Source organism: Pholcus phalangioides, unplaced genomic scaffold (assembly GCF_987345545.1).
Source record: "Pholcus phalangioides strain wild (caught in Gottingen) unplaced genomic scaffold, Ppha-v1.0 ptg000009l_1, whole genome shotgun sequence".
Lineage (NCBI taxonomy): Eukaryota > Metazoa > Arthropoda > Arachnida > Araneae > Pholcidae > Pholcus > Pholcus phalangioides.
Window position 1 is genome coordinate 39803354 of NW_028301602.1, and position 24744 is coordinate 39828097.

A 24744-nucleotide genomic window follows, 5' to 3' on the forward strand; every position below is an offset into this window, starting at 1 on the left:
CATTCACGCTTTCGAAACTTCCTAAAAAGTGAACCGAATTTTTTGTTGTTTGTTTTTCTTCTTTTGGAGGCTACTGCCGCCACAGCGTTGACAGATGTTAATCAAGAATATTCATTTCCCGTTTTCTGAAGAGTATTGGCATAAATCCCATCAGAAAAAAAAAAAAAACCATCTACTAATGAGCGATGACAGACGCTGTTGGGGTTTTTTTTCTTCTCTCTAGCATATTATCCACGTACGAAACGAATTCGTGATAAGTTATCTTCCACAAGATGACGCACTAGATGTCGGTCAATTTCATTTATATGTAAAAAATGCATATATTTCTCAAAAGAGGTTCATGCGGAAGTGCGAACATAAATACAGTGAAACCGCCATATAACTACTCTGCAAATCAAGAAAAAATATCGATGTACAGGGAGAGTTATCGTTATATCGAGACGTAGCATCATCAGGTGGCACACAACTTATACAGTTGGTCTCTTCTAAAAATTGGTGTTTGATTAGTACTACGATAAAATGCATTTACAAGTACAGTGCGCAGCACAGCTTAATGTGATCACATCGATATGCTCAGGTTTTCTTTCCACATTTATCGACTAATAACTATATCCAAAAAAAAAAACCCTGGTTGTAAGCACGACCGCATGTCCCGTTTGATTGAGCAGGACGTATGGAAACGGGACATCTCAGTTTTTCTTTCGACCACGACAGGTTTCAAAATGTTAAATCGCGAATTGTTTTTTCTCGTCCTTTAACTAAAATCCTTTTTTAATCAGAAACTGGGGGAGTTGGAATGAAACTGTTTAATGAGTATTACGATTTTCAACACTTTACGGTATGTTCCATACATTCCTGTGTGAAAGTCTTCCAGCCGAGGAAGTGTGAATGTTGTCAGTTGAAAGGAACTGACCAAAACTGAAGAAAGGGACTTTTATACCTCACACAAGCTTCTACAGAAATTGCAAAAGCTGCAAGTACAAGGAATCATAGCGGCTATTACGACCCGATTAAGACATTGTGAACCCGAGCAAAGTCGTAACTAGGATTTAGCCGCCCGCACAATTTTAAAATTCGATAATTTTATAACACGATTTTCTTTATTCCCACATAAAATTGCCACCCAGGGCAGTTACCTCCTCCACCGCTTCTCTCTAATTCCGGCCCCTGAACCAGAGTACAGAAATTCGCATCAATAAGGGAGCCTTCTGACCTTCTGCATAGTCTTGCAAACTGATAACGATAACTTATAGGGAATAAAATGAATCTGGTTCAACCTTAGCTTCAAAATATGCAAAAAGAAAAAACTTTCGGGGAAAAAAAAGAAGACATAAACCGAAGTCTCGATGACTATAAACGAATTTTTCCCATGTTATGATATTGGTCCATTCCGTACTTAGCGGAAGTGATAATAATTCCCGACTGCCAACATTATCAGTGATTCTAATAAGCGGCGTCCACTGTATTTATTAATCGCAAAAATTCTACCTTGACGGTCATTCAAGTATTACGTCAGCATCGAGGGGGAAGGGGGTTTCGGATTTTCTGACTTTTGATGACAAGGGGGGGGGGGGGAAAGCGGGGTTTGAAGGTTGCTTACGTAATCAACCACCCGTTTTTGAAGATATGAAATATTCTAAGCTGCTGACGAAATTTTGTTGAAAGGGGGGAGGGGGGTCAAAAATGGCTGAAAATCTGCTGTATACGTAATACTTGAATGGCCCCTTACTACTTGATAAAGTAGTAGTGGTCGAGTGGTTATAGTGACGGACTCGCGATGCGAGGATCCGGGTTCGAACCCCACAGTGGTGGTCGGCTGAAGTTGGTTTTCTGTGGTTCCCAACTTCAAGGCGCAACTGCGAGCCGATCTCCCCGTTAAAAAGTCTCGCCACAGAGAGCAACAGTCCTACAACAATAAATCATTCAATCATAACACTTCACTCATAGTTAGAAAAACTAGTGGCAGATGGCAGCACTACACATAACGGGCATTACAGAGAAACAACAAAACTTCACGTCAGGTTTCACTACACGTACACGCACATTCCCGCATGTACCGATTCGTTGGGGGTTCCGGAGGGGGGGGGTGCGGGCGGGGCGCATGTGTGGTGTAGTAGTAGTAGGTAGGGCCTCCAAAAAATGGCTCGGGGATCCATGATGTTCTTAAGTCAGCCACCTCGTTGGGCAATTTGCCTGTTGTGGCGTTGTATTTGTATTAAGTTGTTTTTTAACACCCTGTAAAGTAGTTTCCAGCACAAAACTTGTACTGTTATAACACAGAAAATAGCTTCACGGCAACCATGTTATTTTTAAATACCCTCGAAAGAACACCGGGTGAGGAATTTAAAAATATAATTGAACTCGATTTGAGTGAAATGTAAAAAAAATATTGTTGTAACGGTTTCGAAATATCCTAATATATCGTTATGAAGAGAGATTTATCGCTATATCGAGTACCATTGTAGCAGGGTGTCGTTATAGATATCGCTTGGAAATTTTCATTAACTTCGATAGACGTCATATTTTATTTGAAAAAAAGGAGAGAGAATCGAATTTTCTTTTTTCTAAACCACGACCAATCTATAAAATGGGAATCGGTCTAGACAACATTTACGACTGATGGTAAATGTATGTATATATTTTCAATTCCAGAGGTCAAGTCTGAACTTGGTACGTGACTTCTTTGATCTTTTGACATTTGACTCGTGCTTCGATGCAATAAATACTGCAGTGGTTTTCTGTCTTTAATTAAGTGGAACCCGTATCGCAATTTTTTTGCTCCCGAATGTACTTGACCAAAATCTTCTCTCACAAAAACAAAAGTCATCGAGATAACAAGATTTTCAGAATGGCCAATTTCGTGTGAATTCGCATTCGAATTTTTCCCGGAGAACCAACCAAACGATCCAACACAATTAAAAGGAACTTCGTTTCAATTTTCGGTTGAATCTCTTTGAGAAGGTTAGGGGTCATTCAAGTATTACGTCAGCATCGATGTGGGGAGGGGGGTTTCCGATTTGCTGAATTTTGATGACAAGAGGGGGGGGGGGTTTGGATGATACTTAAGTCATCAACCACCCTTTATGAAAATATGAAATATTCTTAATTTCATCTTATTCGGTGAACCAAAAACGAGAAAAACCTTTCGGTAGTTTGTAGGCACTTGAAGTAACATTCCCCCCTATTGATAAGTGCACTACAGAACCACTTTAGTGATCTCGAAATGTTTCGTGGATCCAATTGATCTAGAAATGTGTCCGGGCCGCTTAAGTGCTCAGGGATTGTGCCGCGCATCACTCAAGTGATCCGTAATTATACGCCGTGGATCACTTAAATAATCTGAGAATGTGCCGCGGGTAACTTAAGTGATGTAGAACGGCACTGGGGGCCGCTTAAGTGCTCTAAAATTATGCCACACATGTCACTCAAGGGATCACTAAATGTGTCGCGGATCGCTTAAGTGTTCTGGAACTGTGTCACGGGTCATTTAAGTGATCTGAAAATGTACCACGGGTCACTTAAGCGATCTGTAAATGTGCCGCTTAGTTCATTTTCAAAATCAGGTTTAAGGATGGCAGGCCGCATCAGATAACCCCCAGGGCCATATTTGGTCCGCGGGACAAGGGCTTTTATGCGATTTACCATATTTTGCTTAGAGGGTGGGTCGCAATGAATTTATTAAAGATAAATGTTGAGTTCATAGCCTTCAAATAACATTGAAATTAACAGAAATTGATTATAATAACATATAAAGGTATTAATTTTGCATTATTTAAAATAATGCAAAAATTATTATAAAAATTATTTTTTTGCATTAAAAAAATAAATTTTTGATCGTGAGAGGGGGGGGGGGGCACGAGCCTCCCTATGCCTCCCCCCTTGTGTACGTCTCTGATCCCACCAATATGCGTTAGGATTCAGAGGGGCAGAGCTGATGATGAAATTTTGCTGACAAGGGGGGGGGGGTCAAAAATGGCTAAAAATTTGCTGACGTAATACTTGAACGGCCCCTTACCTTTCGTGTGAAAATCGACTTATCATGACCCCCATACTAGAGGTGAAATAATATGCAGTACATATACAAGTCACTATCTGACTGCGTTGTTTATTTTCATTTCCTATATCACGTATTATTATTCTCGTATAATAGTCGGGCAATTTAGCATATCCCATTAGGATTATGCTAAAATTGCCCGACGGCGATAGAGCATGGACTGTGTTCAGTTTGAAACAAAGAAAAGTACAGTACGTATATATGTTACTGCCAAAGCCCGAAACTGGCCACTCCACGAAATGGCCAATTTCGTTTATTTACCCGGCCAGTTCGCGAAATGGCCAGTTATCCCTTGTCAAAGTCCGATAATAAAAGCCGTGATTCAAGATCATCAAGTTGGCATATTTTTTTCGTGATAATTTTGTCCACGTTAGTTATGGCAAACCATCAAACCGCAATCACGATGCGGTAACGATTTTTTCCCTTCCAAAATTTGGTAGAAACAAATGCATAATTATTTTTATACTTTTTTTGAAATTTCACTTCTTTTTCCTCGTCACGTGGTGCTAATGCAATACACACACAGCTGCCATATATAGACCGACATGTACCACACGTTGGCAATTCTAAAAAAAATGTATTTGGCTCCTACCGGGTCGTCGTACATCAGCACATTATACAGCCACTTCGCGAAATGGCCGGCCAAAGTCCAAATCATTTCTGCAATTTGGACTTGAGCACAAACTCGTGGCCAATTCGCGAATCGGCCACAAAACCCGGGATTACTTTATAACGAAATTTCGTTGTAGCGAAGTAATTTCCCGGGTCCCTTGGAGTTCGTTATAACGAGAAATCACTTTATTTCTAATCAGCATCAGCGCAGTGGGAAACATAATACGAAAATTGGGGGAGTCAAACGCTTGTGCATCCAGAAATTATGGAAGGATGAATTCTTTCATGGCCGGCGTCGTGATGAGAAGATAGTTCGGAGCTAAAGAGACATGGTTCTATGGAAATTGAACTTTCAAACGTTTCGTAAACTCCTGCGGGAGGACATCTTCACTCTTCAGGAGAAACGTAGTCATCTCAACCCTCTTCAGACAGTCAAAGAGATCATAATGACTCATAATATAGACGTGGATGAAACATCTAAACCGCAGCCACTTATACTTAAGAACTATTTCCTCACTGCGAATAATCATTTCATATTGGAGAAATTTCTTTTAGCCCTTTCACGCACACGCTTTCGGCAACAAATTTGGATGGTCTGTATGTTGCGGATGTTTATGTAAAAAACAACTGGTTGCGTTGTTCGCATGTTAGAAGGGGGAAAAAACTATTAGTGCAGTAGATTTTTCACTTGCGCCCTCGCCTTTTTCTCACACTCCTTTGTTCTCTTTCCCCTCTCTTATAGAAATATAGTAGAAAGATATATGTATATTGGGGGGGGGGGATCATTGATAGAAAGAACGGAGGGGGGAAAACAACATCCATTAATATGGTTACAACGAAGCGATGATGCAAAAAGAGGCAAAAAACAGGGAGAGCTGGAATGAATTTCTTCCATTTGCGTTAGGACGAGATAACTCGTCCCTGATCATCGAGGAGTTAAATTAAAAACATTTTATTCAGTAGTTTCTTTTTCTAAGCTTTCAAAAATTTAAATTTTAAAGATTTATTCAACGAGATTTGTGAGATCGATTGACCATCTCAATGCTTCAATATAATGACGGAGCAGTTAGAAATGTTAAAATCAAGCTGGATTTCCATCATTGCTGTTTGATTATTCCGGTCATCCTGAATGACCAAACAAAACAGCGATTTCTCTCTAAGAGCATGCAAATAAACTTCCAAGAAGGCGATCGAAGCGAGTAAAAAGAGAAGAACAAAATCTCTTCAAGGTCATGTTTGCCTTTTATTCAGTTTTTCAAGTCCTTACAGTGAACTTTTCCTCCAGGAAGAAATCTCAAATAAAAAAAATTCATAAACAAAAGAGTAAAAAAAAACGCAAGCGAGTACGTTTCTTTCTTCTTCTCTCCTCTCTTTAATTCTAGGACACAATTACGCAACTGGCAGGGAAGCCACGAGGAGAAAAATAATAATACATAAATCGGTTCTCCAAAAATGGTGGCGAGTCCAGCTGAGCTCGTTCATTATTACGCAAGACAACAAGCGTCAGTCAGAAACCTGTTGGATCGCCGCAGTTAGTAGAGAGCGCTAATCTGAATATTCACTCGTGGCCCAATAACAACACTCATTTCTCCTTACGCAGCTGAATATTTTACACGAGGTGGTTTTCTGAGAACAAGTTACTTTTCCGATACAACTTAATCGGAATTTCAACTCGCGTGGGCGTTAACTTGATCGATATTAAAAACCATTCCGCTGGAAAACATATCCAGCAGTCACGGCAGTGCACTAACTTCTGAGAAATCGTGACATCTTAACGGGTTAAACGTAGAAAAGCTTTGATGATGGGACCGATAAACAAGCTCGATTTCTTTCTCATTGAAGAAAAATCCACAAATTTTGTCATCCGATATTGATAATCAAGGTTGTAATTGAAATGCGCATGTTCAAATTATGGAGATGCGAGGAGCGCATCCTACGCTTTCCTGTGCAGCGTCCTAAGGTAGATCATTTTACACACAATTCGTCAGAAAAAGAAAAAGTCCATGCGTTTCCCTGAGAAATTTGATAGCTACAGCCGATTTCTCAAGCTAAAAAAAAACTAGTTTGAATGGGGGGAAAAAAAAAACATTTTTCCCTAGAGAGAACGTTCATTATTACGATAGCGCAAGGATATGCAAATTTACGTTCACGGTGCCGTTTATGAACGAGATTAAAATTTAAAATTTCTGGCAGCATTCTTGTCGATCTCGAGGAACGTTTACGGCACCCTAAGGTGCCACGAAAAACCGGAGTACCACGATTCTACACTCACTATTCACTACACGCGAATTCTGGAGCTCGGTCGAAATATAAGGGTGGGTTGGGATTTTCAATGTGTTTCATTTTGAAATCACGAGGGCAGTCGACCTGCACCCGAGAATCCTGGGATCAGAATTCACAAAAAACTATTACTACGTTCAGTACAACTGAAACCTTTTTAGTAGAAACTCTCTTGCCCGATTTCTACATGGGCTATAGGGACATTGACACGCGACATGCATCGACTTTTACCCCAAATTTTCTAGACAGTATTCGTAACTGAGCAGCAGCTTTTACCCTTACGGCGAAGGACCTCGTGTCACTACTACTTCACAAAGAACGTATGTTTAGAAAAGAAAATTGAAATCTCTCTAGATCAGATTTCCTCGAGACAGTCTTAAAAGCCTCATGAGGGCTCCCGGGTAAAGTGATATTCTGGTCCCTATCTACTAATTCCACATACTTAGTACCGAATTTTCTTATCACGTGACTCCCTATGCATTTGTGTCCGGATGGGCCCATACGGCCCATAAAACGGCACTACCTTTGATGAACGGCACTCCTACATGAATAAATTTGAAATGGAAATACTCTGAAACCTTAAGCTATTTATAGAAGGCCTATATGTACACACAACTCGTTTTCTTGATGTCACTGAGTACTGAACTCCAGTAACCAAACCCCTTGTTTGCATCATGAGGGGGTTACTAATTTTGTCTGGGTAACCTCATTTAGCCCCGCTAAACACGCTTTGACCCTAATCACCTCTTGACAAGACACCTTAGGAACTAGGGAATTGTCACTATAATTAAAACTTTCAGATCTTGATAAATTCGACGCTCTTTATAACTTATAACGACCCGACGTTATAGCGACCATTCCATCACAACGACCGGTAGGATGTCTCATAGAACGACTATCATACGTGTTTTACTTTCGATATAACAACCCTCCCAATATAACGTCCATTTTCGACAGGACGGAGAGGATCGTTATATCGAGCGTCTACTGTATATCTTTTAAGAACCACGCCATCATGTTCATATAGAAAACTAAACGCCACAGAAGCGATAACGTACGTACATTATCATTCTTTTAAAGTGGTTTTTACAAGGAAATAGCGATCTTCTCTTTTTCAACAGGGGGGAAACTCCCAGTCCCGTCAGATAATAAAAAAAAAATAAGGTGATGCAAGAAGCATTTTAAGATAAGGCTGACAGGAAAGAAAAACAAACCATGCCAAGAAATAGCCGTAAATCGTTCCATGAAGAGAGAAAAAGAAAACCGCCATATTTGTGTTAGATTCCGGCATAATATCGAAGTGTGATGTTGGCCGGAAATTCTAATATCCGTAAGAAAAAATATCCGGACAAAAACGGAACTTCCGGTCAAAGCATTAAGATCGGAAAAGGGTGGCCACACTTCCGAACCATTTTCATAATTGGATAAAGTCACGTGGAAAAATGAGAGCACTTCTTAGAATCAGAAATGAAATCTATCCAGTCCAAAAAAGCATTGCATCACTGGAAAAATAGTGCGGTTTTCCGCTAAAATGTTCAAGACTTTGTCCCTATTCTTCGAAATAATAATTTTGGAATCTTAATTTGGAACTATTTTTCGGGAATTTTCATTCTTGCAGAATTCAGCTGGTTTGGAGGCCGGAAAAAAAAAATTACTTCAGTGAATTATTGTCATCTAACACAGTGATGCGCAAACTTTTTGAAGTGCTACCCCTTTTGACCAAAAAAACATTTTCGGCAACCCCTACATAGGCTGACCATATCTCCCGGTTTTACGGAACATCCCAATTTTATTGCCAGTAAACGTGCTGTCCCGAAAGCCCTTTTCGGAACCTTGTTTCGATTTTGATTAGGCGATACCGACTTCATTTTTTTTAAAAATATCATATAAATATTTACCTTGTTTTTTGATGTTCTTAGTGTGTGTGCCCTTTTGCAAGATGGAAGTGCAGCGAGTTGTATGGTCCTTGATTTTCGTATACAGCAGGGGTGGCCAACAGCTCGCCCGCGACAAGTACGTGAAAAGATTAAATTTGCGATCATTATTTAAACTACCGATTCCAACAGCAGATTTCTTGATTAGCAAACTGCATACACTTATTTCAGTGACGAAATTAATTTAATAACTAATTAATTCAATTAATAATGGAGCGGCTTATACACCGAAGTTGCACCACTGATGTTTGCAGCTTTATGTTGGTCCGCAAACAGAAAGAAGTTGGCCATCCCTGGTATACAGGGTTATTAAGAAAGAATCATCTGATTTCAAAATGATTCTATATTTGAAATCGACAATTAAAAAAATTTTTTCATAAAACTTGAGACATTTCCTTCCGTATATTCACATATCGCTTATCATTCTATTCTGCTTTTTTGATTTTTAAGAAATATACAATTTTAAAATCGGGTGATTCTCTAAGTCACCCTGCAAAAGTATTAAATTGATATCGTCCGCATACGCGGCAGAAGCGCGAATGTACAAATTTTACTACTCTTCTTTTATCTGCTGTTTGGATACCTAGTTTTGGTATCTAAGTTGTGCCCGAAACGGGTCGAAAGGAGCTCGAAAACTCCTCTCGTTGGTTGAGTAGGTCGCGAAATAGTTCAGTTAAATAATGGTATTTTTTTCTCAAAGCACGATCACACCAAGCGAAAAATAAACTTTTACAATGTAAATATCACCTGGCACTTTTTTTTAAGCGAAAGCCAAGAAATGAGGTATCGGAATATCGGTAGGTTTCATATTTTTATAGAAATTTAAAAATTCAATATTCCTGGATAATCAGTCAACATGTTGGAATTATTTTTTTTCCCATCGCGCACCCCCGGTTAAGAACCACTAAAATAGCCCAACGTAGTATAGATAAGGTAGCGGTGTATAAGAATATTTAAATATTGTTTCTTGATCAACATTCAAGGGAGATATCTATATTTAAATTTTGGAAATATTCAGTTTTCAATCAAAATTAGTGGAAATGTTGGCTTTTGATCAAGTCGGTACCCGTCATACCCGAGCTCTGCCCCCACCGGGATTTTAGCCCTTTACCCAGTTGGGTTGGGCCATGCTGGGGAGCGTCCCAGGTACATGGGATTTGTCAAGCCCTGTAACTGTATATAAATTTCAGTAGCTAGACCAGTGCTTCTTCACCGAAAAAAACCCCGCACTATCAGGATATAATTACTAAAAAATGGTCTTATGCAAGGGTTAAGATAAGAAGACATGCAATATCTAATATGATATAAATAAAACAGCAGAAACATTTCACCTAACAAAAACCTCGCAGAACCTTCGGGACAACCCAATAGGTCTAGCATCTGATAGCAAGTGAAACAGGATACAGTGGGGGGATTGTGGAAGAAAACATACAAAGTAGTCAATTCATATAGAAATGACTCAACATAATCGAACGATTCATCAGCAGCCGCGAGTCATAAACTGCAATCGTATACAAAGTCATTTTTGGAATTGGAGTCGGGGGGGGGGGGAAGGAAAAAGGATGGGTTATTTGAATATGACTCAACCCCCCATGCCCTTTTTCGCCGTCATGCAGGCAGGATGGAGGGAGAAACTCTCTTCCATTTTCCACCATCCATTCTGCTCGAATAGCCATGTACTATTCTCGTTGCAGAAAAAGGATAAAATAGGAGCCGTGCCATAATGTTACAAGAACAAAAAAGAAGAGCATAAGCTCTTGGAACGGATGTTTTGAATGGTAATAAATATCCTCAGCAATGCGCCGAATACATGAAGATAAGCAGAAAATTCAGCGTTTATAATAAACTCTTTTTTTTTTTCTCTTTTTTTTCGACAGAGATAATCATCACGATAATATTATCCCCTTAACGAAACTTATTTTTGGTGCATCCACATTTTTGAGAGCGGTTAAAAATAAATTTTTACCAAAATTAGGTCTATCTCGAGATTATGGATGCTCTATTCATTTAAGACGCTCATTCTATAAATTGATTCATTTGCAATAGAATACATTAATGCATGACGTATCACGATGCAAGTCTTCACTGGGATCCATCACAATCGATGAGTATTGAATATATTCGGTGTTATTGTGCTGCGTCTACCCTCGCAGATCTTATATTGACTGCGCTGAAACCGTCATGGAGAGCCGGGAGGGGGGGGGGGGGAAGGAATTCCACACACACGAATGATCCAAGCTCGATTCTCCGGTAGAATTGCTTTCTAATAGAGGTGCTCACAGCATTTTGAGGGGAACGGGGCAATATGCTCATTTGGGCAATTCGGAGATGGCTTCTGTTGCAAAAGACGCTAGCAAGCACTAATATTACTTGTTATGCATAATGTGCTAGTAAAGTAACACAAGACAGGATCCAGCCATGATCACAAGCGGATACGGAGGGGGGGGGGGTTGCACCGTCGTTCAGTATTAAGCATCACTGGCACAGCCAAGAGGACGGAGGTGAGAATTTACCACCCCTCCTATAGTGAACCCCTCCGTTCACTATACAGATCCCTCGGTGATTCGCCTCTCCCCCACTTCAAGGAGTCTGTATCCGCTTATGAGTATGATGCACCTGTTCGGTTGCACATTTAAAATGCCAAGGGCAAGATTTAGGCATTTTGCGGCTCTGTACAAATATTTGTATGCATGCCCCTTCCCCAATCCTCTTCTAAAAACCACGGGCTTTTCTTTCAAACCGAGCACAACTCCGGTCTATTACAATGAGCAATTTACTACCGAATGAACTAGCTGTACCGGGAGTGTGCATTTGTATCTAACAATCTAAGTGTGTATCTAGTATTGCGCTAGAATTGTTGGTGCTGCCGTCTATATTTCAAACTGTGAGTGAAGTCTGGTGATTGAATATCTGTACCGTTGTAGATAAAAAATACAGGCTGCTGGGCTCTTGCTAAGAGGCTCAGGGATAAACTTTTCAGTATTTTGAAAAAAAAATTACTAGAAAATCAAACTCATTTCCATCTGGGAACGGAATTTTATCACCGAAACCGGAATAGATTGTTATATACAGTTCGTAAAAACCCGTTTCCTAATTGACGCGTGGTGACATGGCAGAGGCGTACACATGCATAAGTATAGGCCCCAAAGCAGGATGTTTTACATTGTTTAACAATGAGCCCTTGGCTGACTGGAAATGTTCATTCCCATGACTGTGCTCTCTCTACACTTTCCTAAAAATTCTTCCAGATTGTTCTGCAACGTACGTGGAAGATATTTCGGTATATTCTGCTTTGGGGGATATGGGTAGCAGGATTTGACGAACCAAAAACAAGCATTTAGGTGCCAGTCAAGTTTTTAAGGAGAAAAACATCTCCTGGCCCGAAGTCCTGATTAATTTTTTCGGACTGATTTTTCTGGGACATGGTGATCCTTTCACGTGTAGCGACAAGTAAAAGGGATCACTAATGAAATTCCGATTTTTTTTTTCCCTACACTTCTAACCCCAATTCAGTAATCGCAAATTTTTCTAAGCGCCAATGCCATGGCGTCCAGGCACCTGGGATTTGTCAAGTCCTGATAGAAAGTTCGTGCACCCCCTCCCTCCTCAAAGCTTTCCCAAAATGAGCATTGTTTCCTTGAATGGTCTGGGGTGCGGTGGTAGAAACTATGGAAGAATACAGAATTATAAGAGGTTGGCTTGAGTTTTGGGAGAGGGATTGGAGGAAAAATTTCAAAAGGATGGAAGAAAATGCACTCAATGCTATCAAAATTAAATGAAAATATCTTAAAACGATCCAATGAATTTTTTTCAATTTAAAATGCTACTTTTGAAGGATAGTACAACTAATTTCTCTGGAAGAGATTTTCAGTACCTTTGGTACGTCCTTGTGAATTCTCCACGAGATGAAGAATTCATTGGAGGGGATGCAAATGAGTTAAGGAAAAGCCTCACAGCGAATTTCGAAAATTTTCACAAACATTTCTCTATAATATCACCTAAAGGCAATTGATGGTTTATTGCTCGCCGACAAACAAATCGAAAAGTTCCACGCGTTTACCCTTTCCCCAATTTATTTTTTTTCTTTTTCTCTCGCTCTCCAAAGATCTACATTAACAGACCAATAATAAGATTGACAGAGTAATAAAGGAGGGCCCCCCATTATTGGACTCGGAATTGCCGACCACCGGTACTTGTTCCCTTCCGATCGTAAATCGATAGAAGGACTCTTCTTCTCTAGCCTTTTATTCGATTCTACAGGCGATGAGTCTTCATCAGGATCATAGACTTAAGATATAAATAGACCGCGCACGCTATTCATAAAACTTGTCGAACGTGAAGAAAAGATGAGCAGTATTGTCGGGGAAAGAACAGGTTCTGCGCTATTACATTTGGCGCGTTTTCGCAGAAGCTAGGATGTTGCTGTAACGAAATTTGACTCAATTCGATCAAGTTGATGAAAACTTTCCTTCATTTTTTCAATGAATTTCACTCATTTTTATGTGAAATATTTAGGGAGTATCAGATTTGAAAAAATAAATTCTATAAAATAAACAAATATTGGAAAACGGAATTTATTTATTTTCCATTAAGTGATAATTCTTAATAATTTCTTAACACATGGGTTTTTAAATTTTAATTGAATATATAATATTTGAAGGAAGTGAATATAAACAGTATAAATTTCATGAAATAAATTTTTTTGGCACAGTTTTTAATAGCTTTCTAAATATCTATACACACACAGGAAACAAAATATTGTATACAACAAATATATAATGTTTATGTTACTGTAAATTTGATAAATCCGTAGTGCGCGTTATCTTCAGAAATTATGCATAATAGTTGGTAAATATATGCATAATTACCAATATTTTTAGTAAGTTTGATGAATTTCGTAGCATTTATCACTTTTTACGAATGAATCGAATAATTCTCAAAATGAAGTTAGTAAGTTTAATGAATATGGAAAAAATCCATGCTGAAATATCACTTTATTTCAACAACTTAGTTCTGTCCGTATGAGATGCGTGCACTACACATATTTCGCCATAAAAATTAAATTAATAATAAATGCGAAGATAGAGAGAGATTTTTTTTCATCGGCTTAGTTCATGTTGGCTTTTGCTGTATTTATCAGCATGTGCAAACATAACCGTTACGAAGAGGGGTAAAAATACTATTATTTTTAGAGGTTGTTATGCATTTTTATGCAAAACTGCAATTGTCTAGAGGGGGGGGGGAAGTTTTCCTCACATTCTATTTAAATAGAATATTTTTCATAAATTTCTCCATCTGAAAAGCATATTTTCTTCCAAGTTGAGCAAAACTCGAATGAACTCACTAGCTCGCCAAATCTCGCCAAATCTTGCGGAGACGTATATTTCAGTTAAAACTTCATAAAACTCACAATTTCAATCATTTATTGCCAAAAATTCTATTAAAACATTTAATAATGATTCATGCCATTTGAATTTTACCAAAACTTGGAACTTTAATTGAATTAAATCCAAAATGGAGTCGTTAGAAACTGAGATTACGTCAGAAATCCATTGCATCGTCAATTTAATATTCCAATTTTTAATTTATAAGAAGGGGAATAAGCAAAAAAGTATTCCTTTGTGAAAGGATAATGTTCCTCCTTTCCTAAACCGTTCAGAACATCCGAAAGCTGCACACGTGGTGACCATTCTAATGAAAAATAAGACAGCACTTGGAGATCGTCATACGAACAGCCATAAGGAAAGCATTGCCAGCGAGATTCCCTGACCAGCCTTTCGACCGGAATCACGTGACTCCGGATCTTTGCTTCACATTGTAACCCCTCGCGCGCACTCTATAGTATTATTACTCTGTGATCAGGATAAACACGATAAGAAAAATTTGACTCTTTTACAAGGCTGAATTGAGCACCTATCGCTTGTGGTGGGGCCTCATTTTCTTTTATCATTCGGTGTACTCTTAGGCATTTATTTGATCTTGATAAACTAAATAAAATTAGAATCCAGAAATTTACGGTTCACAGGATTTGAATTCAAGCGCAAATTCGGTTGAAATTTGCATATTTTTTTTTTACATTCATATTCTTAAAAAAACGACTAATAACAGTCTTCTTTTTTACAATTTTCTTTTTCATGTTTGGCAACCGATTGATTTTGTTTCATAATTTCTGTATTTCATAGTCGACCTGAAAATGTAATTGTTTTGAAACGAGACATTCGAGACAGTACGGTCCAATGATTGCCAAACGATGTGCCTAGAGATCAGTCAGGAATTCCGGGAGATATTTTGAGGATGGAATTGAAGTCGAGCCTCGATTGGATCAGATAGAAAAATCGAAGATATTCGTTAAATAAGAGCAGTGATGTTTATTGAAAAGTTTGCTATTACGCGTCAAATACCAGAAATTTCGGAGAAGGCAGCGCTCATAGTGGGACGACGTACAAGAATTGCGACTTGTGTGATAGCACCGTTACGTATTGGAAAAAAACCCGAATTTCAAGTTTTTTACCACATCCGTAAGGGCCCTTTCACACAGCGGATGCGGGTCTGGAAGATGTTTTAACTATTGGCACATAAACGGAGCCTTTCAGACGATGCAGAATGCGCCCAAAACATGGAAGTGTTCGTGCGGGTGGCGTCGGCATGTGTCAAAAACCCAAGTGCGAGCTCCGCATCCGCACATACTGGTTTTGTACATAAGGTTATATAGAGCTATTCATACGACGCCGGTTTGGGTCGAACTCGCCCGCATCTCGGCTACTTTTACAGATGATTTAATATGTGTATATATTGATTTAATTACAAAAATTATTTTAAAAAATTTTATGGCACAAAATATGGGTGAATTTTGGTGATTTTTGAAAAAGTTGCATGTTGTTAAAAAGGGGAAATTCAAATCATAAAAGCTCTCGCGTTAAAGTAACGTATACTTGGATGACTTTGTGCCACTTTTTGAGGTTTTTCCTGGATATTTTCCTTTATGCTTTGCCTAGGCTGCTGGGGATTTTACTAAAGGGAGCCTCACATCTCAGCTTTCGATTTCTGGTTTAAAAAAAATTATGACAAGGAAAGGACATCGAATTTTTTTCGCGTGGCACTCACTTTTTCTCGCCTGTCACACCCATTTTTATTGAATTCTGGATGTTAACTTTACTTGGAACCCGTTGGAAAAATTATTTCTGCCCAAAATTATTTTACTTGAAAGTTCAAAAATTGCCTAATCTCTGAAACCTAAAAAATCAGTTTATTGGCATTTTTTACCTTTTTTGGAAAATTTTCATTCGCTGAAACATTCCAAACAAAATTCATTCGCTAACAAAAATAAAGGCGGCTTAAAACTCGAAAATATAAGGGGCTTCTTGAAAAAGTAACGCACTATAAATAAAACATTCATTTCTTCGAATCCACTACAAAGTTGTTGTCCCTGCTAATAAGTAAAAGGTTTCTTGATTTTCATTATGATTCGGCACCTCCGATACCAATTTCGTCAGCCGGGTCAGTTCATGAGTAAAATTTGTCAACATTCTTCATGGTCCTTACACACGCCTCCCCAATATGATAAAAAATGGTGAGCATCTGTTTGTTTCGTATCACACTAAGAACCTCTTCAAGTGTTTCATTTGAGTACTACCCAACTTCCACACATGCTTGCGAACCATTGCTGGGACAATAAACTAGTGAAAAAAGGACAAAAACCCTGAAAAAACAGGTGGCATTAAGTCACCACCAGAATCACCTTTTTTTTTATATTTCTGCCAAAATGCAGTATTTTTACAATTCAAATAGGTATTTTTAATCGTAACTTCTACTTAGAAATATTAAATTACCTAGTGTCCACGAAACACAGTCTGCACCAGGAGAGGTTCATACAACTTGAAAAATTTCGTGTAATATACAATATAACCTAAACATTTCTCTAAACAGCTGACAGCAGATGATGCAATAAATGCTGTCGGTGAGTCACCTACAGCTCCTAAATTGGCATGAAAAATTTTGAAACATTTTTTTGTTCATCCATACGCTCCCAGGAAGCGATTGCGTCCTAAAATCCGTGAATGCACAGTCAGAACCTTGGCCCAAAGTCACCCCAGTTTACTGTATGTAACACCATAGTGTTGAGAAAGTCTCAAGACATTTGGATGAGATATTTGAAAAAATGTTCCTTATCTAACAAAAAAAATGTTTTGAGAAAAAAAGCATTTTAGTGAAAAATATTAGCATCTGTATTGCCTGCCAGCAGTTTATATTCAAATATTTTAAGAATAGGTAGAACCTTCCTTTTGTCCATACTTCACAATTTCATTCTTAAATAATAAAATAAAACTTTAAAAAAATTAAGTACTATAAAATACAACGCGCCATTCACGTACAGTGTTAACTGAGTGAAAACAAAATGAGTCAAGGTGTGGGCGAAACGCCCCCAAATATGTGCTCGTATGAAAAGGCATGAGAATGCGGACACGCACCGTGTGTGAGGGGCCTAACGGCGGCGATTCGCAGAATCGGAAATCAGCGTGCACCATGCTCGAAGCCTAAGAGTATAACTCGCGAACCACCACACTATAATTTTACTTATTAACCATTTACGAGATATATCGCCTCCTGGAAAGCCTTTTTATCGGCATTGTCAAGCTCAGATATTTTGAAAAGATTTCACAATGGAGCACTTCCCCCCCCCCCCCCAATACAGCTTATTTTGCGACTACCAAAAATTAGAAGAAAGCCTAGTGCATCTTGTCTAACCTATGTCAAGGGTAGGGCTTGACAAATTCCAGGCGCTACAACGCCATGCAGACAAAGAAATTAACATTGGCACCTAAATTTTTAAATTTTCTGTGTTTGATTATAAAATTGGAAACTAAGGACAACACAAAATTTTTGGAATTTATATCAGCGTATCTGTCAATACCGAAGGCGGTCAACATGTCCTGGAAAAAACGAAACAAACATTTTTGACCTGTTTTTCGAAGATAAAAGATGTTTGGCGCCTAAAAAATTGTTCTGGCGCGTAGATCTTCTTGCGATTTGTCAAACCCTGATCCAAGGGCGTTGTGGCGAGCCATTGAAGCGTGCCTGTTGAGTGCTTAGAAGTGGGTTCATTTTAGACTATTCTGGGGAGCCGTGGGTAGGAAAAAGAAACACTATGGGGTCGAGATGAAAATAAATGAACAATTTTGAGATGGTTTCTGTTGCAAAAGACGAGTAAGCACTGATATTTTTAGGCATATACAAACGAAATAACTCAAAGAAGCATCGAGTTATGAAGCGCCTGTTTGGTTGCAATTTTAACAAACATAGGGTGAGGCAGGCATATGGCGCTCTACAACATTGTTTGACAATTCCCAGGTAGCAGGTTGACATGGCGACGAATTTTTTTGGGATTTTCACCGACTAAATGTAGTTTGCGATACCATCCCACAATTGGCATCGACGCTTGAAATCGTCTATATTTGATTGCTATATAAAAGTCTAAGGATGACACAAACTATTTTGATGTGACTAAATTGCGTTTTTAAATATGAAAGCTTCCGCCCCCTCGCTTACATCTCCTCAGGCAGAATCAAACAAATCAATTCCGAAAGACTGTTCTGATGAAAGTATACATGATATGGCAGAGCTTGACAAATCCCTGGCGCTCACTCGCCATGGTGACAACAAAAAAAGATTCTGGCGACTAAAATTTTGAGTGTGATTACTAGCTAGGGCGAAAGGGATAAATATTTTTAGATCGAAAAATATTTCGTTGGCGCCTCGATTATTTTTCGATTTGTTAAGCCCTATGATATGAACCTCGTCGAGATAATTTATATGCAAGTATTTGAAATTTCCACAAATATTTGGAACCCAACTCATCGCACACCTCAAAATGGGAAATACTTCTTTTTGGTCCGAAATTTTTCTAAAACATTAATTCACTGCTATTAAAAAAGCCTCGCTACCTCGGGGAACAAAGGGTCACCCTTATGTGTATGAATAGCGAGCGTTTCTCTTATTTTAAACGTATCACTTAAGATGACTAATTCTCCCATTTTCGCACAGAAAACCCCGACTTTATGAATATCAAATGTTCCTTGAAAAGGCCCAAAAATCACTGGAATCTCTGGCAACGACTTCCCATCTCATTTCCTCGTTGTAGCAGCAGCAGCAGCGGCCGTGGAAATAATTGAATATCTGAGGATACGCAGCGGGTAGTCATTAGCAAAACGCAGCATCGGCCAAGATGAAAATGGAGGTGTTGAATACGCCGAGGAACACGAAGAGCCGGCAGCCACCACCCACAAAGGCTCCACAGAGAAGGAAGTTCGAACGCATATCCACACTAACGTGATAAATATACAAAGCTCTGGTCAAAACAACTCCCGAGTAACATGGCTACTCCACTGCCAGCCAGCTAATGGTTTTCAGAATTAATATTCGTTAATGATTCTGACTTCCTCTCTCTCTCCATCGGAATGATAATAATTAATGGACAACAGCGCTGTAACATGGTTCGAATCACACCTTTTGATTAGCGATTTCAAAGCACATCCAGTCAAGGTTAGTTCCAGCGTAAATACTATATCATCCAAGTCCAAAGGATAACATAAGAAAAACTCCTTAAATGACTGCGTTAGATGGAAAAATTTGGAGAGCTTCATCCAGCAGTGGATTGAAGAAAATGGACGATGATGAATATCTATTCCACGACCATCTTTATTTTACCGTATACAGCGAAACCTCCATTTAAGGAGCACCTATTAAAAGGGACGAATGTCTTGACCAGTGTCCAACAAGTACAGTATAATTACCAACTTATTTACCACTGGATAAGACCGCTACTTATAAAGGACAGTCTCGTCTCATGTGAAGGGGATCTAATTGAGGTTTCATTGTATATACAAGGTTGACAAATCAAAAAAAAATTAGGTGCCAATTAAGAAGTTGAATAGAATTTTCTCTCAGGCCCTCAATGATGTTTTTAGACTTTTAATCCCTGGATGATCATTTTTTTTTTTTTTGGTTTCCTTCCCATGTAAAAGATACCCCGCCATGAATAGTTTATGATTTTCATAGACCAGGGCTTGACAATTTGACAAATCCAAGGCACCAGGTCAACTAAAATATTGGCATTCTGGCGCCTAATTTTTTTTCTTACGTATGGAAACTGAATTGACGTCCGAGTACATAAAATTATCAGAAATTATGTCAGGGACCTCTTCTCCATGCTAGCGGATACTTGGTTCTGGAGGAATAAAAAAATACACTATTTTGGACGGATTTTTTGTTAGCGGGAATAATCTTGGCGCCTATGAAGTTTTGCTGGCACCTTATTCTTTCCTCGATTTGTCAAGTCCCTTTTTAAAAACCAATTTAGAAAATTTCGGAAGCAAGTACTAGTTTTACTAATCGAAATATCGATCTTGCGCCAAGGATTTGCCGAACCTTGTAATCACAGGCGGATACGAAATTAGATTCCCCCCCCCCCCCCGCGAGGGGCCTGTATCCGCTAATGCTTGATGGTTAATTTACATTTTTTTTTGTACATGGGTTATACAGGAGATATATTTACCTCGTCTACACACTTTTTCCATCATTAGCACTCTCATGTTTCACTCACAAGACCCGACCCCCCTCCCCCCACTCAAAATCTTACTCTTGTATAGACAATAGGCTGACATGGCTACATGCGCCCAAGAATCAACTCGTTGATCAGAATTGCTGGGATGATATTTTCCTAATCGCTCAGAAGTCTCGGCTTTAGGGCCACAAAACTGTTCCCAAAAGGGGTCCAAGCATGCAGCAGCACCCCACAGGCGGCACGGTTTAAAGTTCATCTCGGCTGAAGGAATATGAACGAAGTAAATTTCACAAAAAAATTAGGAAAAATAAAGATCTGCTGACATTTATGTTTAATGCATTTTTTGAGTATCAAAAATGTTTTGAAAATTCTAAAAAAAAGCTCTGAAAGGGTTATACGTTTAGTGAACTCCCCGCCCTCCAATAAAATGCTCCCCACTCCCGGATTCTAAAATTTTCCCAGCACATTAGTAAAGTTCACATCTTGTCAGTCTTCTGAGGAATATACAGCGGCCCTTTTCAACAGGTTTCACTAAAAATTTTGAAATTAAGAGCCCCTTAAATGAGTGAACCAATTAGAACCACAATCAAAGAGTACTGGCGGGTCAGACAAGAAGGGGAGCGGAATTCACTTGCTCAAAACTCCGGAAAGGGTAGGCGTGGATGCTTATCCCGGGCTAGAGAGTAAATTTTTATTTTCACTCGCGGCCCTGGGTAAATGCTCCACACAGTGCCGTAACTAGGCAGGTGCACCCGCACAGGGCTCACTTGGAAGAGGGGACCCAGAGTGGGCCTAAACGGATCATTCTGGGCGCCAAGAATGGGCCAGGTAAGGCCTGAATGTATGGCCCCACATCGTGAAGCAGGGCCCTGGGCTGGGATCTTTGTCGGGCCCCTCCATAGTTAATTCATAGCGTGAAAAAGCAAAAAATAATGGGAGGAATTCCCGGGGCGGAACCCTGTCAGCCCCACCCGTATGGGGGGCCATGCCTAAATGAATATTCTTGCACAGGAATGGCTATTTACGGCACTGGCTCCATATGTCAAAAATAATCCCCAAATTGAATATAAAACAATTTATAGTAAGCATATTCCTTGAAGTTATTGGGAGGGTTCAATAGATAGTATAGGGATGGTGGCAAATATTGGGACTTGTTAAAAGAGGATTTTCTTTTAACAAAGGAAAAGGACATCACATACACATAGCAATTGCATACAGAAAATTTTAGGCGCCAATACAGACTTTATAATTGTCATGGCAACCTGGCGACTGGGATTTGTCGATCCCTGGTTATTGGAAATATCGGGAGGACTTTCTTTCAAACCGAGCACAACCCCGGTCTATCGCCATGGGAAATTTACTACCGATTGAGTTGTGGCAGAAGTGAGAGTATATGTGCCTAACGCCTGGATTACACTGTCAGGGCCGTCATTTCAACTTTTTCCGGGGGGGGGGGGGCAAAGCACATGTACACAATGTATGTACATATACCATTTTTAGTGTATTTTCAGAAGTCAGGGGAGCGATGGCCCCCTTCCCCCTAAATGGCGGGCCTGTCCACTGTATAAATTTTGTAAACGTGCTTTTATAAAACTACGTTGTATAAAAATACAACCAATAAGCTGATCGATTACATTCTAGCAAATGCAACCGATCTGTTTATCGGTTGTATTGTTCAATTTTTATAAAAGCACGTTTACAAAACTTTTATAGTGTAACTCAAGGCCGGGATTACAATATAAAATTTTGATAAAAGATCTTTTATAAAACTGGGAAAACTCAACCAATAAGCGCAATGGTTACATTCGAGCAAATGCAACGGGTGATCTTATATTGGTTGAATTTTTTCGAGTTTTATCAAAGAGCTTTTACAAAACTTTTACAGTGTAATCCCGGCCTAACACTTTGAATGCGCATATAGTAGTGTGTGAATTTTTAGAGCCGTCATATATATATTATAAATTCTGTGTGAAATGTGCCGTTTGAATAATTGTACTGTTGTAGGCCTGTTGCTCTCTGTGGCGACTTTTTAACGGGGGACATCAGCTCGCATTCACACCCCTCCAAGTCGGAGAAACCACAGAAAACAAACTTCAGCGGACCACCACCGTGACGACGGTAGGTTTCGAACCCGGGTCTCCACAATGCGAGTCCGCCAGACCACTCGACCACCACAGCGGGGCTTTATTAGGCCTAAAACATATGGGGGAGGGGCTCAAACTCAAAATATTGATAGCAGAGGGTCTCGGGATCATAGAAAATGCCCGGGGGAGGCCTCGTGACAATTCGACAAGGTTCAAATTTCCGGGAGGAAGAATGTAAATAGGTAGGCAGGTATATTTCTCGTCTGGGTAGGCGGCCTCAGAAAAATCACTTGGCACGCCCGGGAGGGTTCATAAACAGCCCACCCCGCATAGACCCGTCGTAAAATGCCAAAGCCCGACTTGAATACAGAATGTAAAAAAATCGCCAAAAAACGATGAAATTTCAGACACTCATTTAAAAACCACACAGCGTAAAACAGTTCTTACGGGAACCAGATTTAAAGCGACAAATATAAAAAAAAAAACACCACCACTAGGTGTCAGGCCTATAGCAATTCCCCCCCCCCACCCCACACACACAATACAAAATAATAAACATTCATATTAAAAGTACTAATCAAAAAAAAAAAAATCACGGAACTAATTAAACACCCGAAAACAAATCAATTTCTACCTTCACACGCACAAACTACGGCGACAAAACTCATCGTGGGAATAATTGGCGAAAAATGAAAAAAACAAAATTACACGAAACAAATGCAAAATACTATATTTACTACTACAAACAGAGCTCGTGCGAAAGCGGCGTCGGCCATGAGAAGAAGAGGGAGCTACGAGAGAGTAAAATAGGAAAAATAATAGTAAGTTAACGCGAAAAATAAAGCGAAGGGGGGCGTCGGGAGGGGCCACGGGCACAAACCCAAGCGCCGCCGCCGAAGCTCAAGAATGGCCAAAATAAAAAAAAGATGTCTATTACCTTCTGTGATGTCAATGATAATCCAATACGGACTTGACAAACGACCAGGATACACAATAAGTTAGTCCACATCGTCACAATATCTTCTCCAACAATCACAATGTCCAGACAATTGTTGTTAATCCAAAAAAAAAAAAGGGTGTTCCTTTTTCTTAAAAACAATCGCGTATATTATGTATTCGGTAATGCTAAAGCGAAGAAGACCGGCGGCTGCCTCTCGCCCATCATAGATACATCGTGAATGATCGGGTTGCTACAATTCCCCCCGTAAGCAAAGTTTCCTCCACCCGTTTGGCGACATATTTTCCCAGCCAAAAATGTTTTTTTCTTTATCAGCAGTCATGGGTGTGAATTCTCGCCAAACGCATGGCTTCGGATGTTTTTCGTTAAAAAATTTAGAAAATTAGATTTTAAGGAAAAGAAAAATTTGAGAGGAAAAATTACGGATAATATTTTTTTTTGTGATATAATTGTAATTTTTAGTTTGCTTTTTTTTTTTTTAGAACAGTTTAGATTAGGTATTTAATTGCATTTGAGGAAGATGTATAGATGGCAGCACCGATCAGTTTTTTGGGGTCAATACTCCCTGAAATCTCTCGCAGCGTCTGAGAAATCGCCAAATAAATCTCCTTCCAGTGGAGGTTTTTGGCGAGGGAAAGGCCTTTTCTCGATCATAAATTTTCACGTCAGGAATCATATTACCTTACCCAATATGTAATTTGAATCCAAAAAAAAGTTTAAAAAATCACAGGAGAAATTTTTTTTATATAGTTGAAAATTGGAAAATCCTTATAATTATGAATTTATTCATTTCATTTATGCAGAGAAATTTAAATGAATTTATCAGGAACAACATGTTCACCATCAAGAGCCTTGGTTCCCAACGCGGGGCGCACACCTAGAGGCGCATTTATGGTTTTGACAACCTTCTCCCAGCCCCTAGTCTAATGTTCTTCACTACTATTTCCTTGCCGCCCTGTGCTATAACCCTCTTGTTCTCTCCCTCCCCCCACTCCTGCAAGTACACCTGTGTCTCTCAACTCACTCACCTGTGTCACTCACTTTTGAGTGATAAAAAGTAAATCTTTTGGTCACTCACGTACTCACACACTCTCTAACTTACTCTTTTAGTCATTCACATGCTTGCACACTGTTTTGGTCAATTATATACTTGCACGCGCTGTAGGTCACTCAATGGTATGGTTCCTTACTTTATAGGTCACCCTTTTGATCACTAAACACGTTTACAGACGCTCCAGATCAGCGGTTCTCAACCGGTGCTC

At 39.3% G+C, this 24744-nt stretch overlaps 1 protein-coding gene across 2 annotated transcripts in view; it reads right to left on the bottom strand.

Moving 5' to 3' along the window:
* The window catches only part of Sdc (Syndecan), a 95397-nt gene extending 71679 nt beyond the window's left edge, over positions 1-23718 (bottom strand). The window contains exon 1 of one of the 2 annotated variants that reach the window (XM_089236168.1): positions 23462-23718. In XM_089236168.1, coding sequence (XP_089092294.1) covers positions 23462-23533 — 72 coding nt within the window. In that variant the 5' untranslated portion in view covers positions 23534-23718. The remainder of the gene's footprint in view (positions 1-23461) is intronic. The other variant, XM_089236169.1, reaches the window with a different exon arrangement.
* Between the last annotated feature and the right edge of the window lie 1026 nt (positions 23719-24744).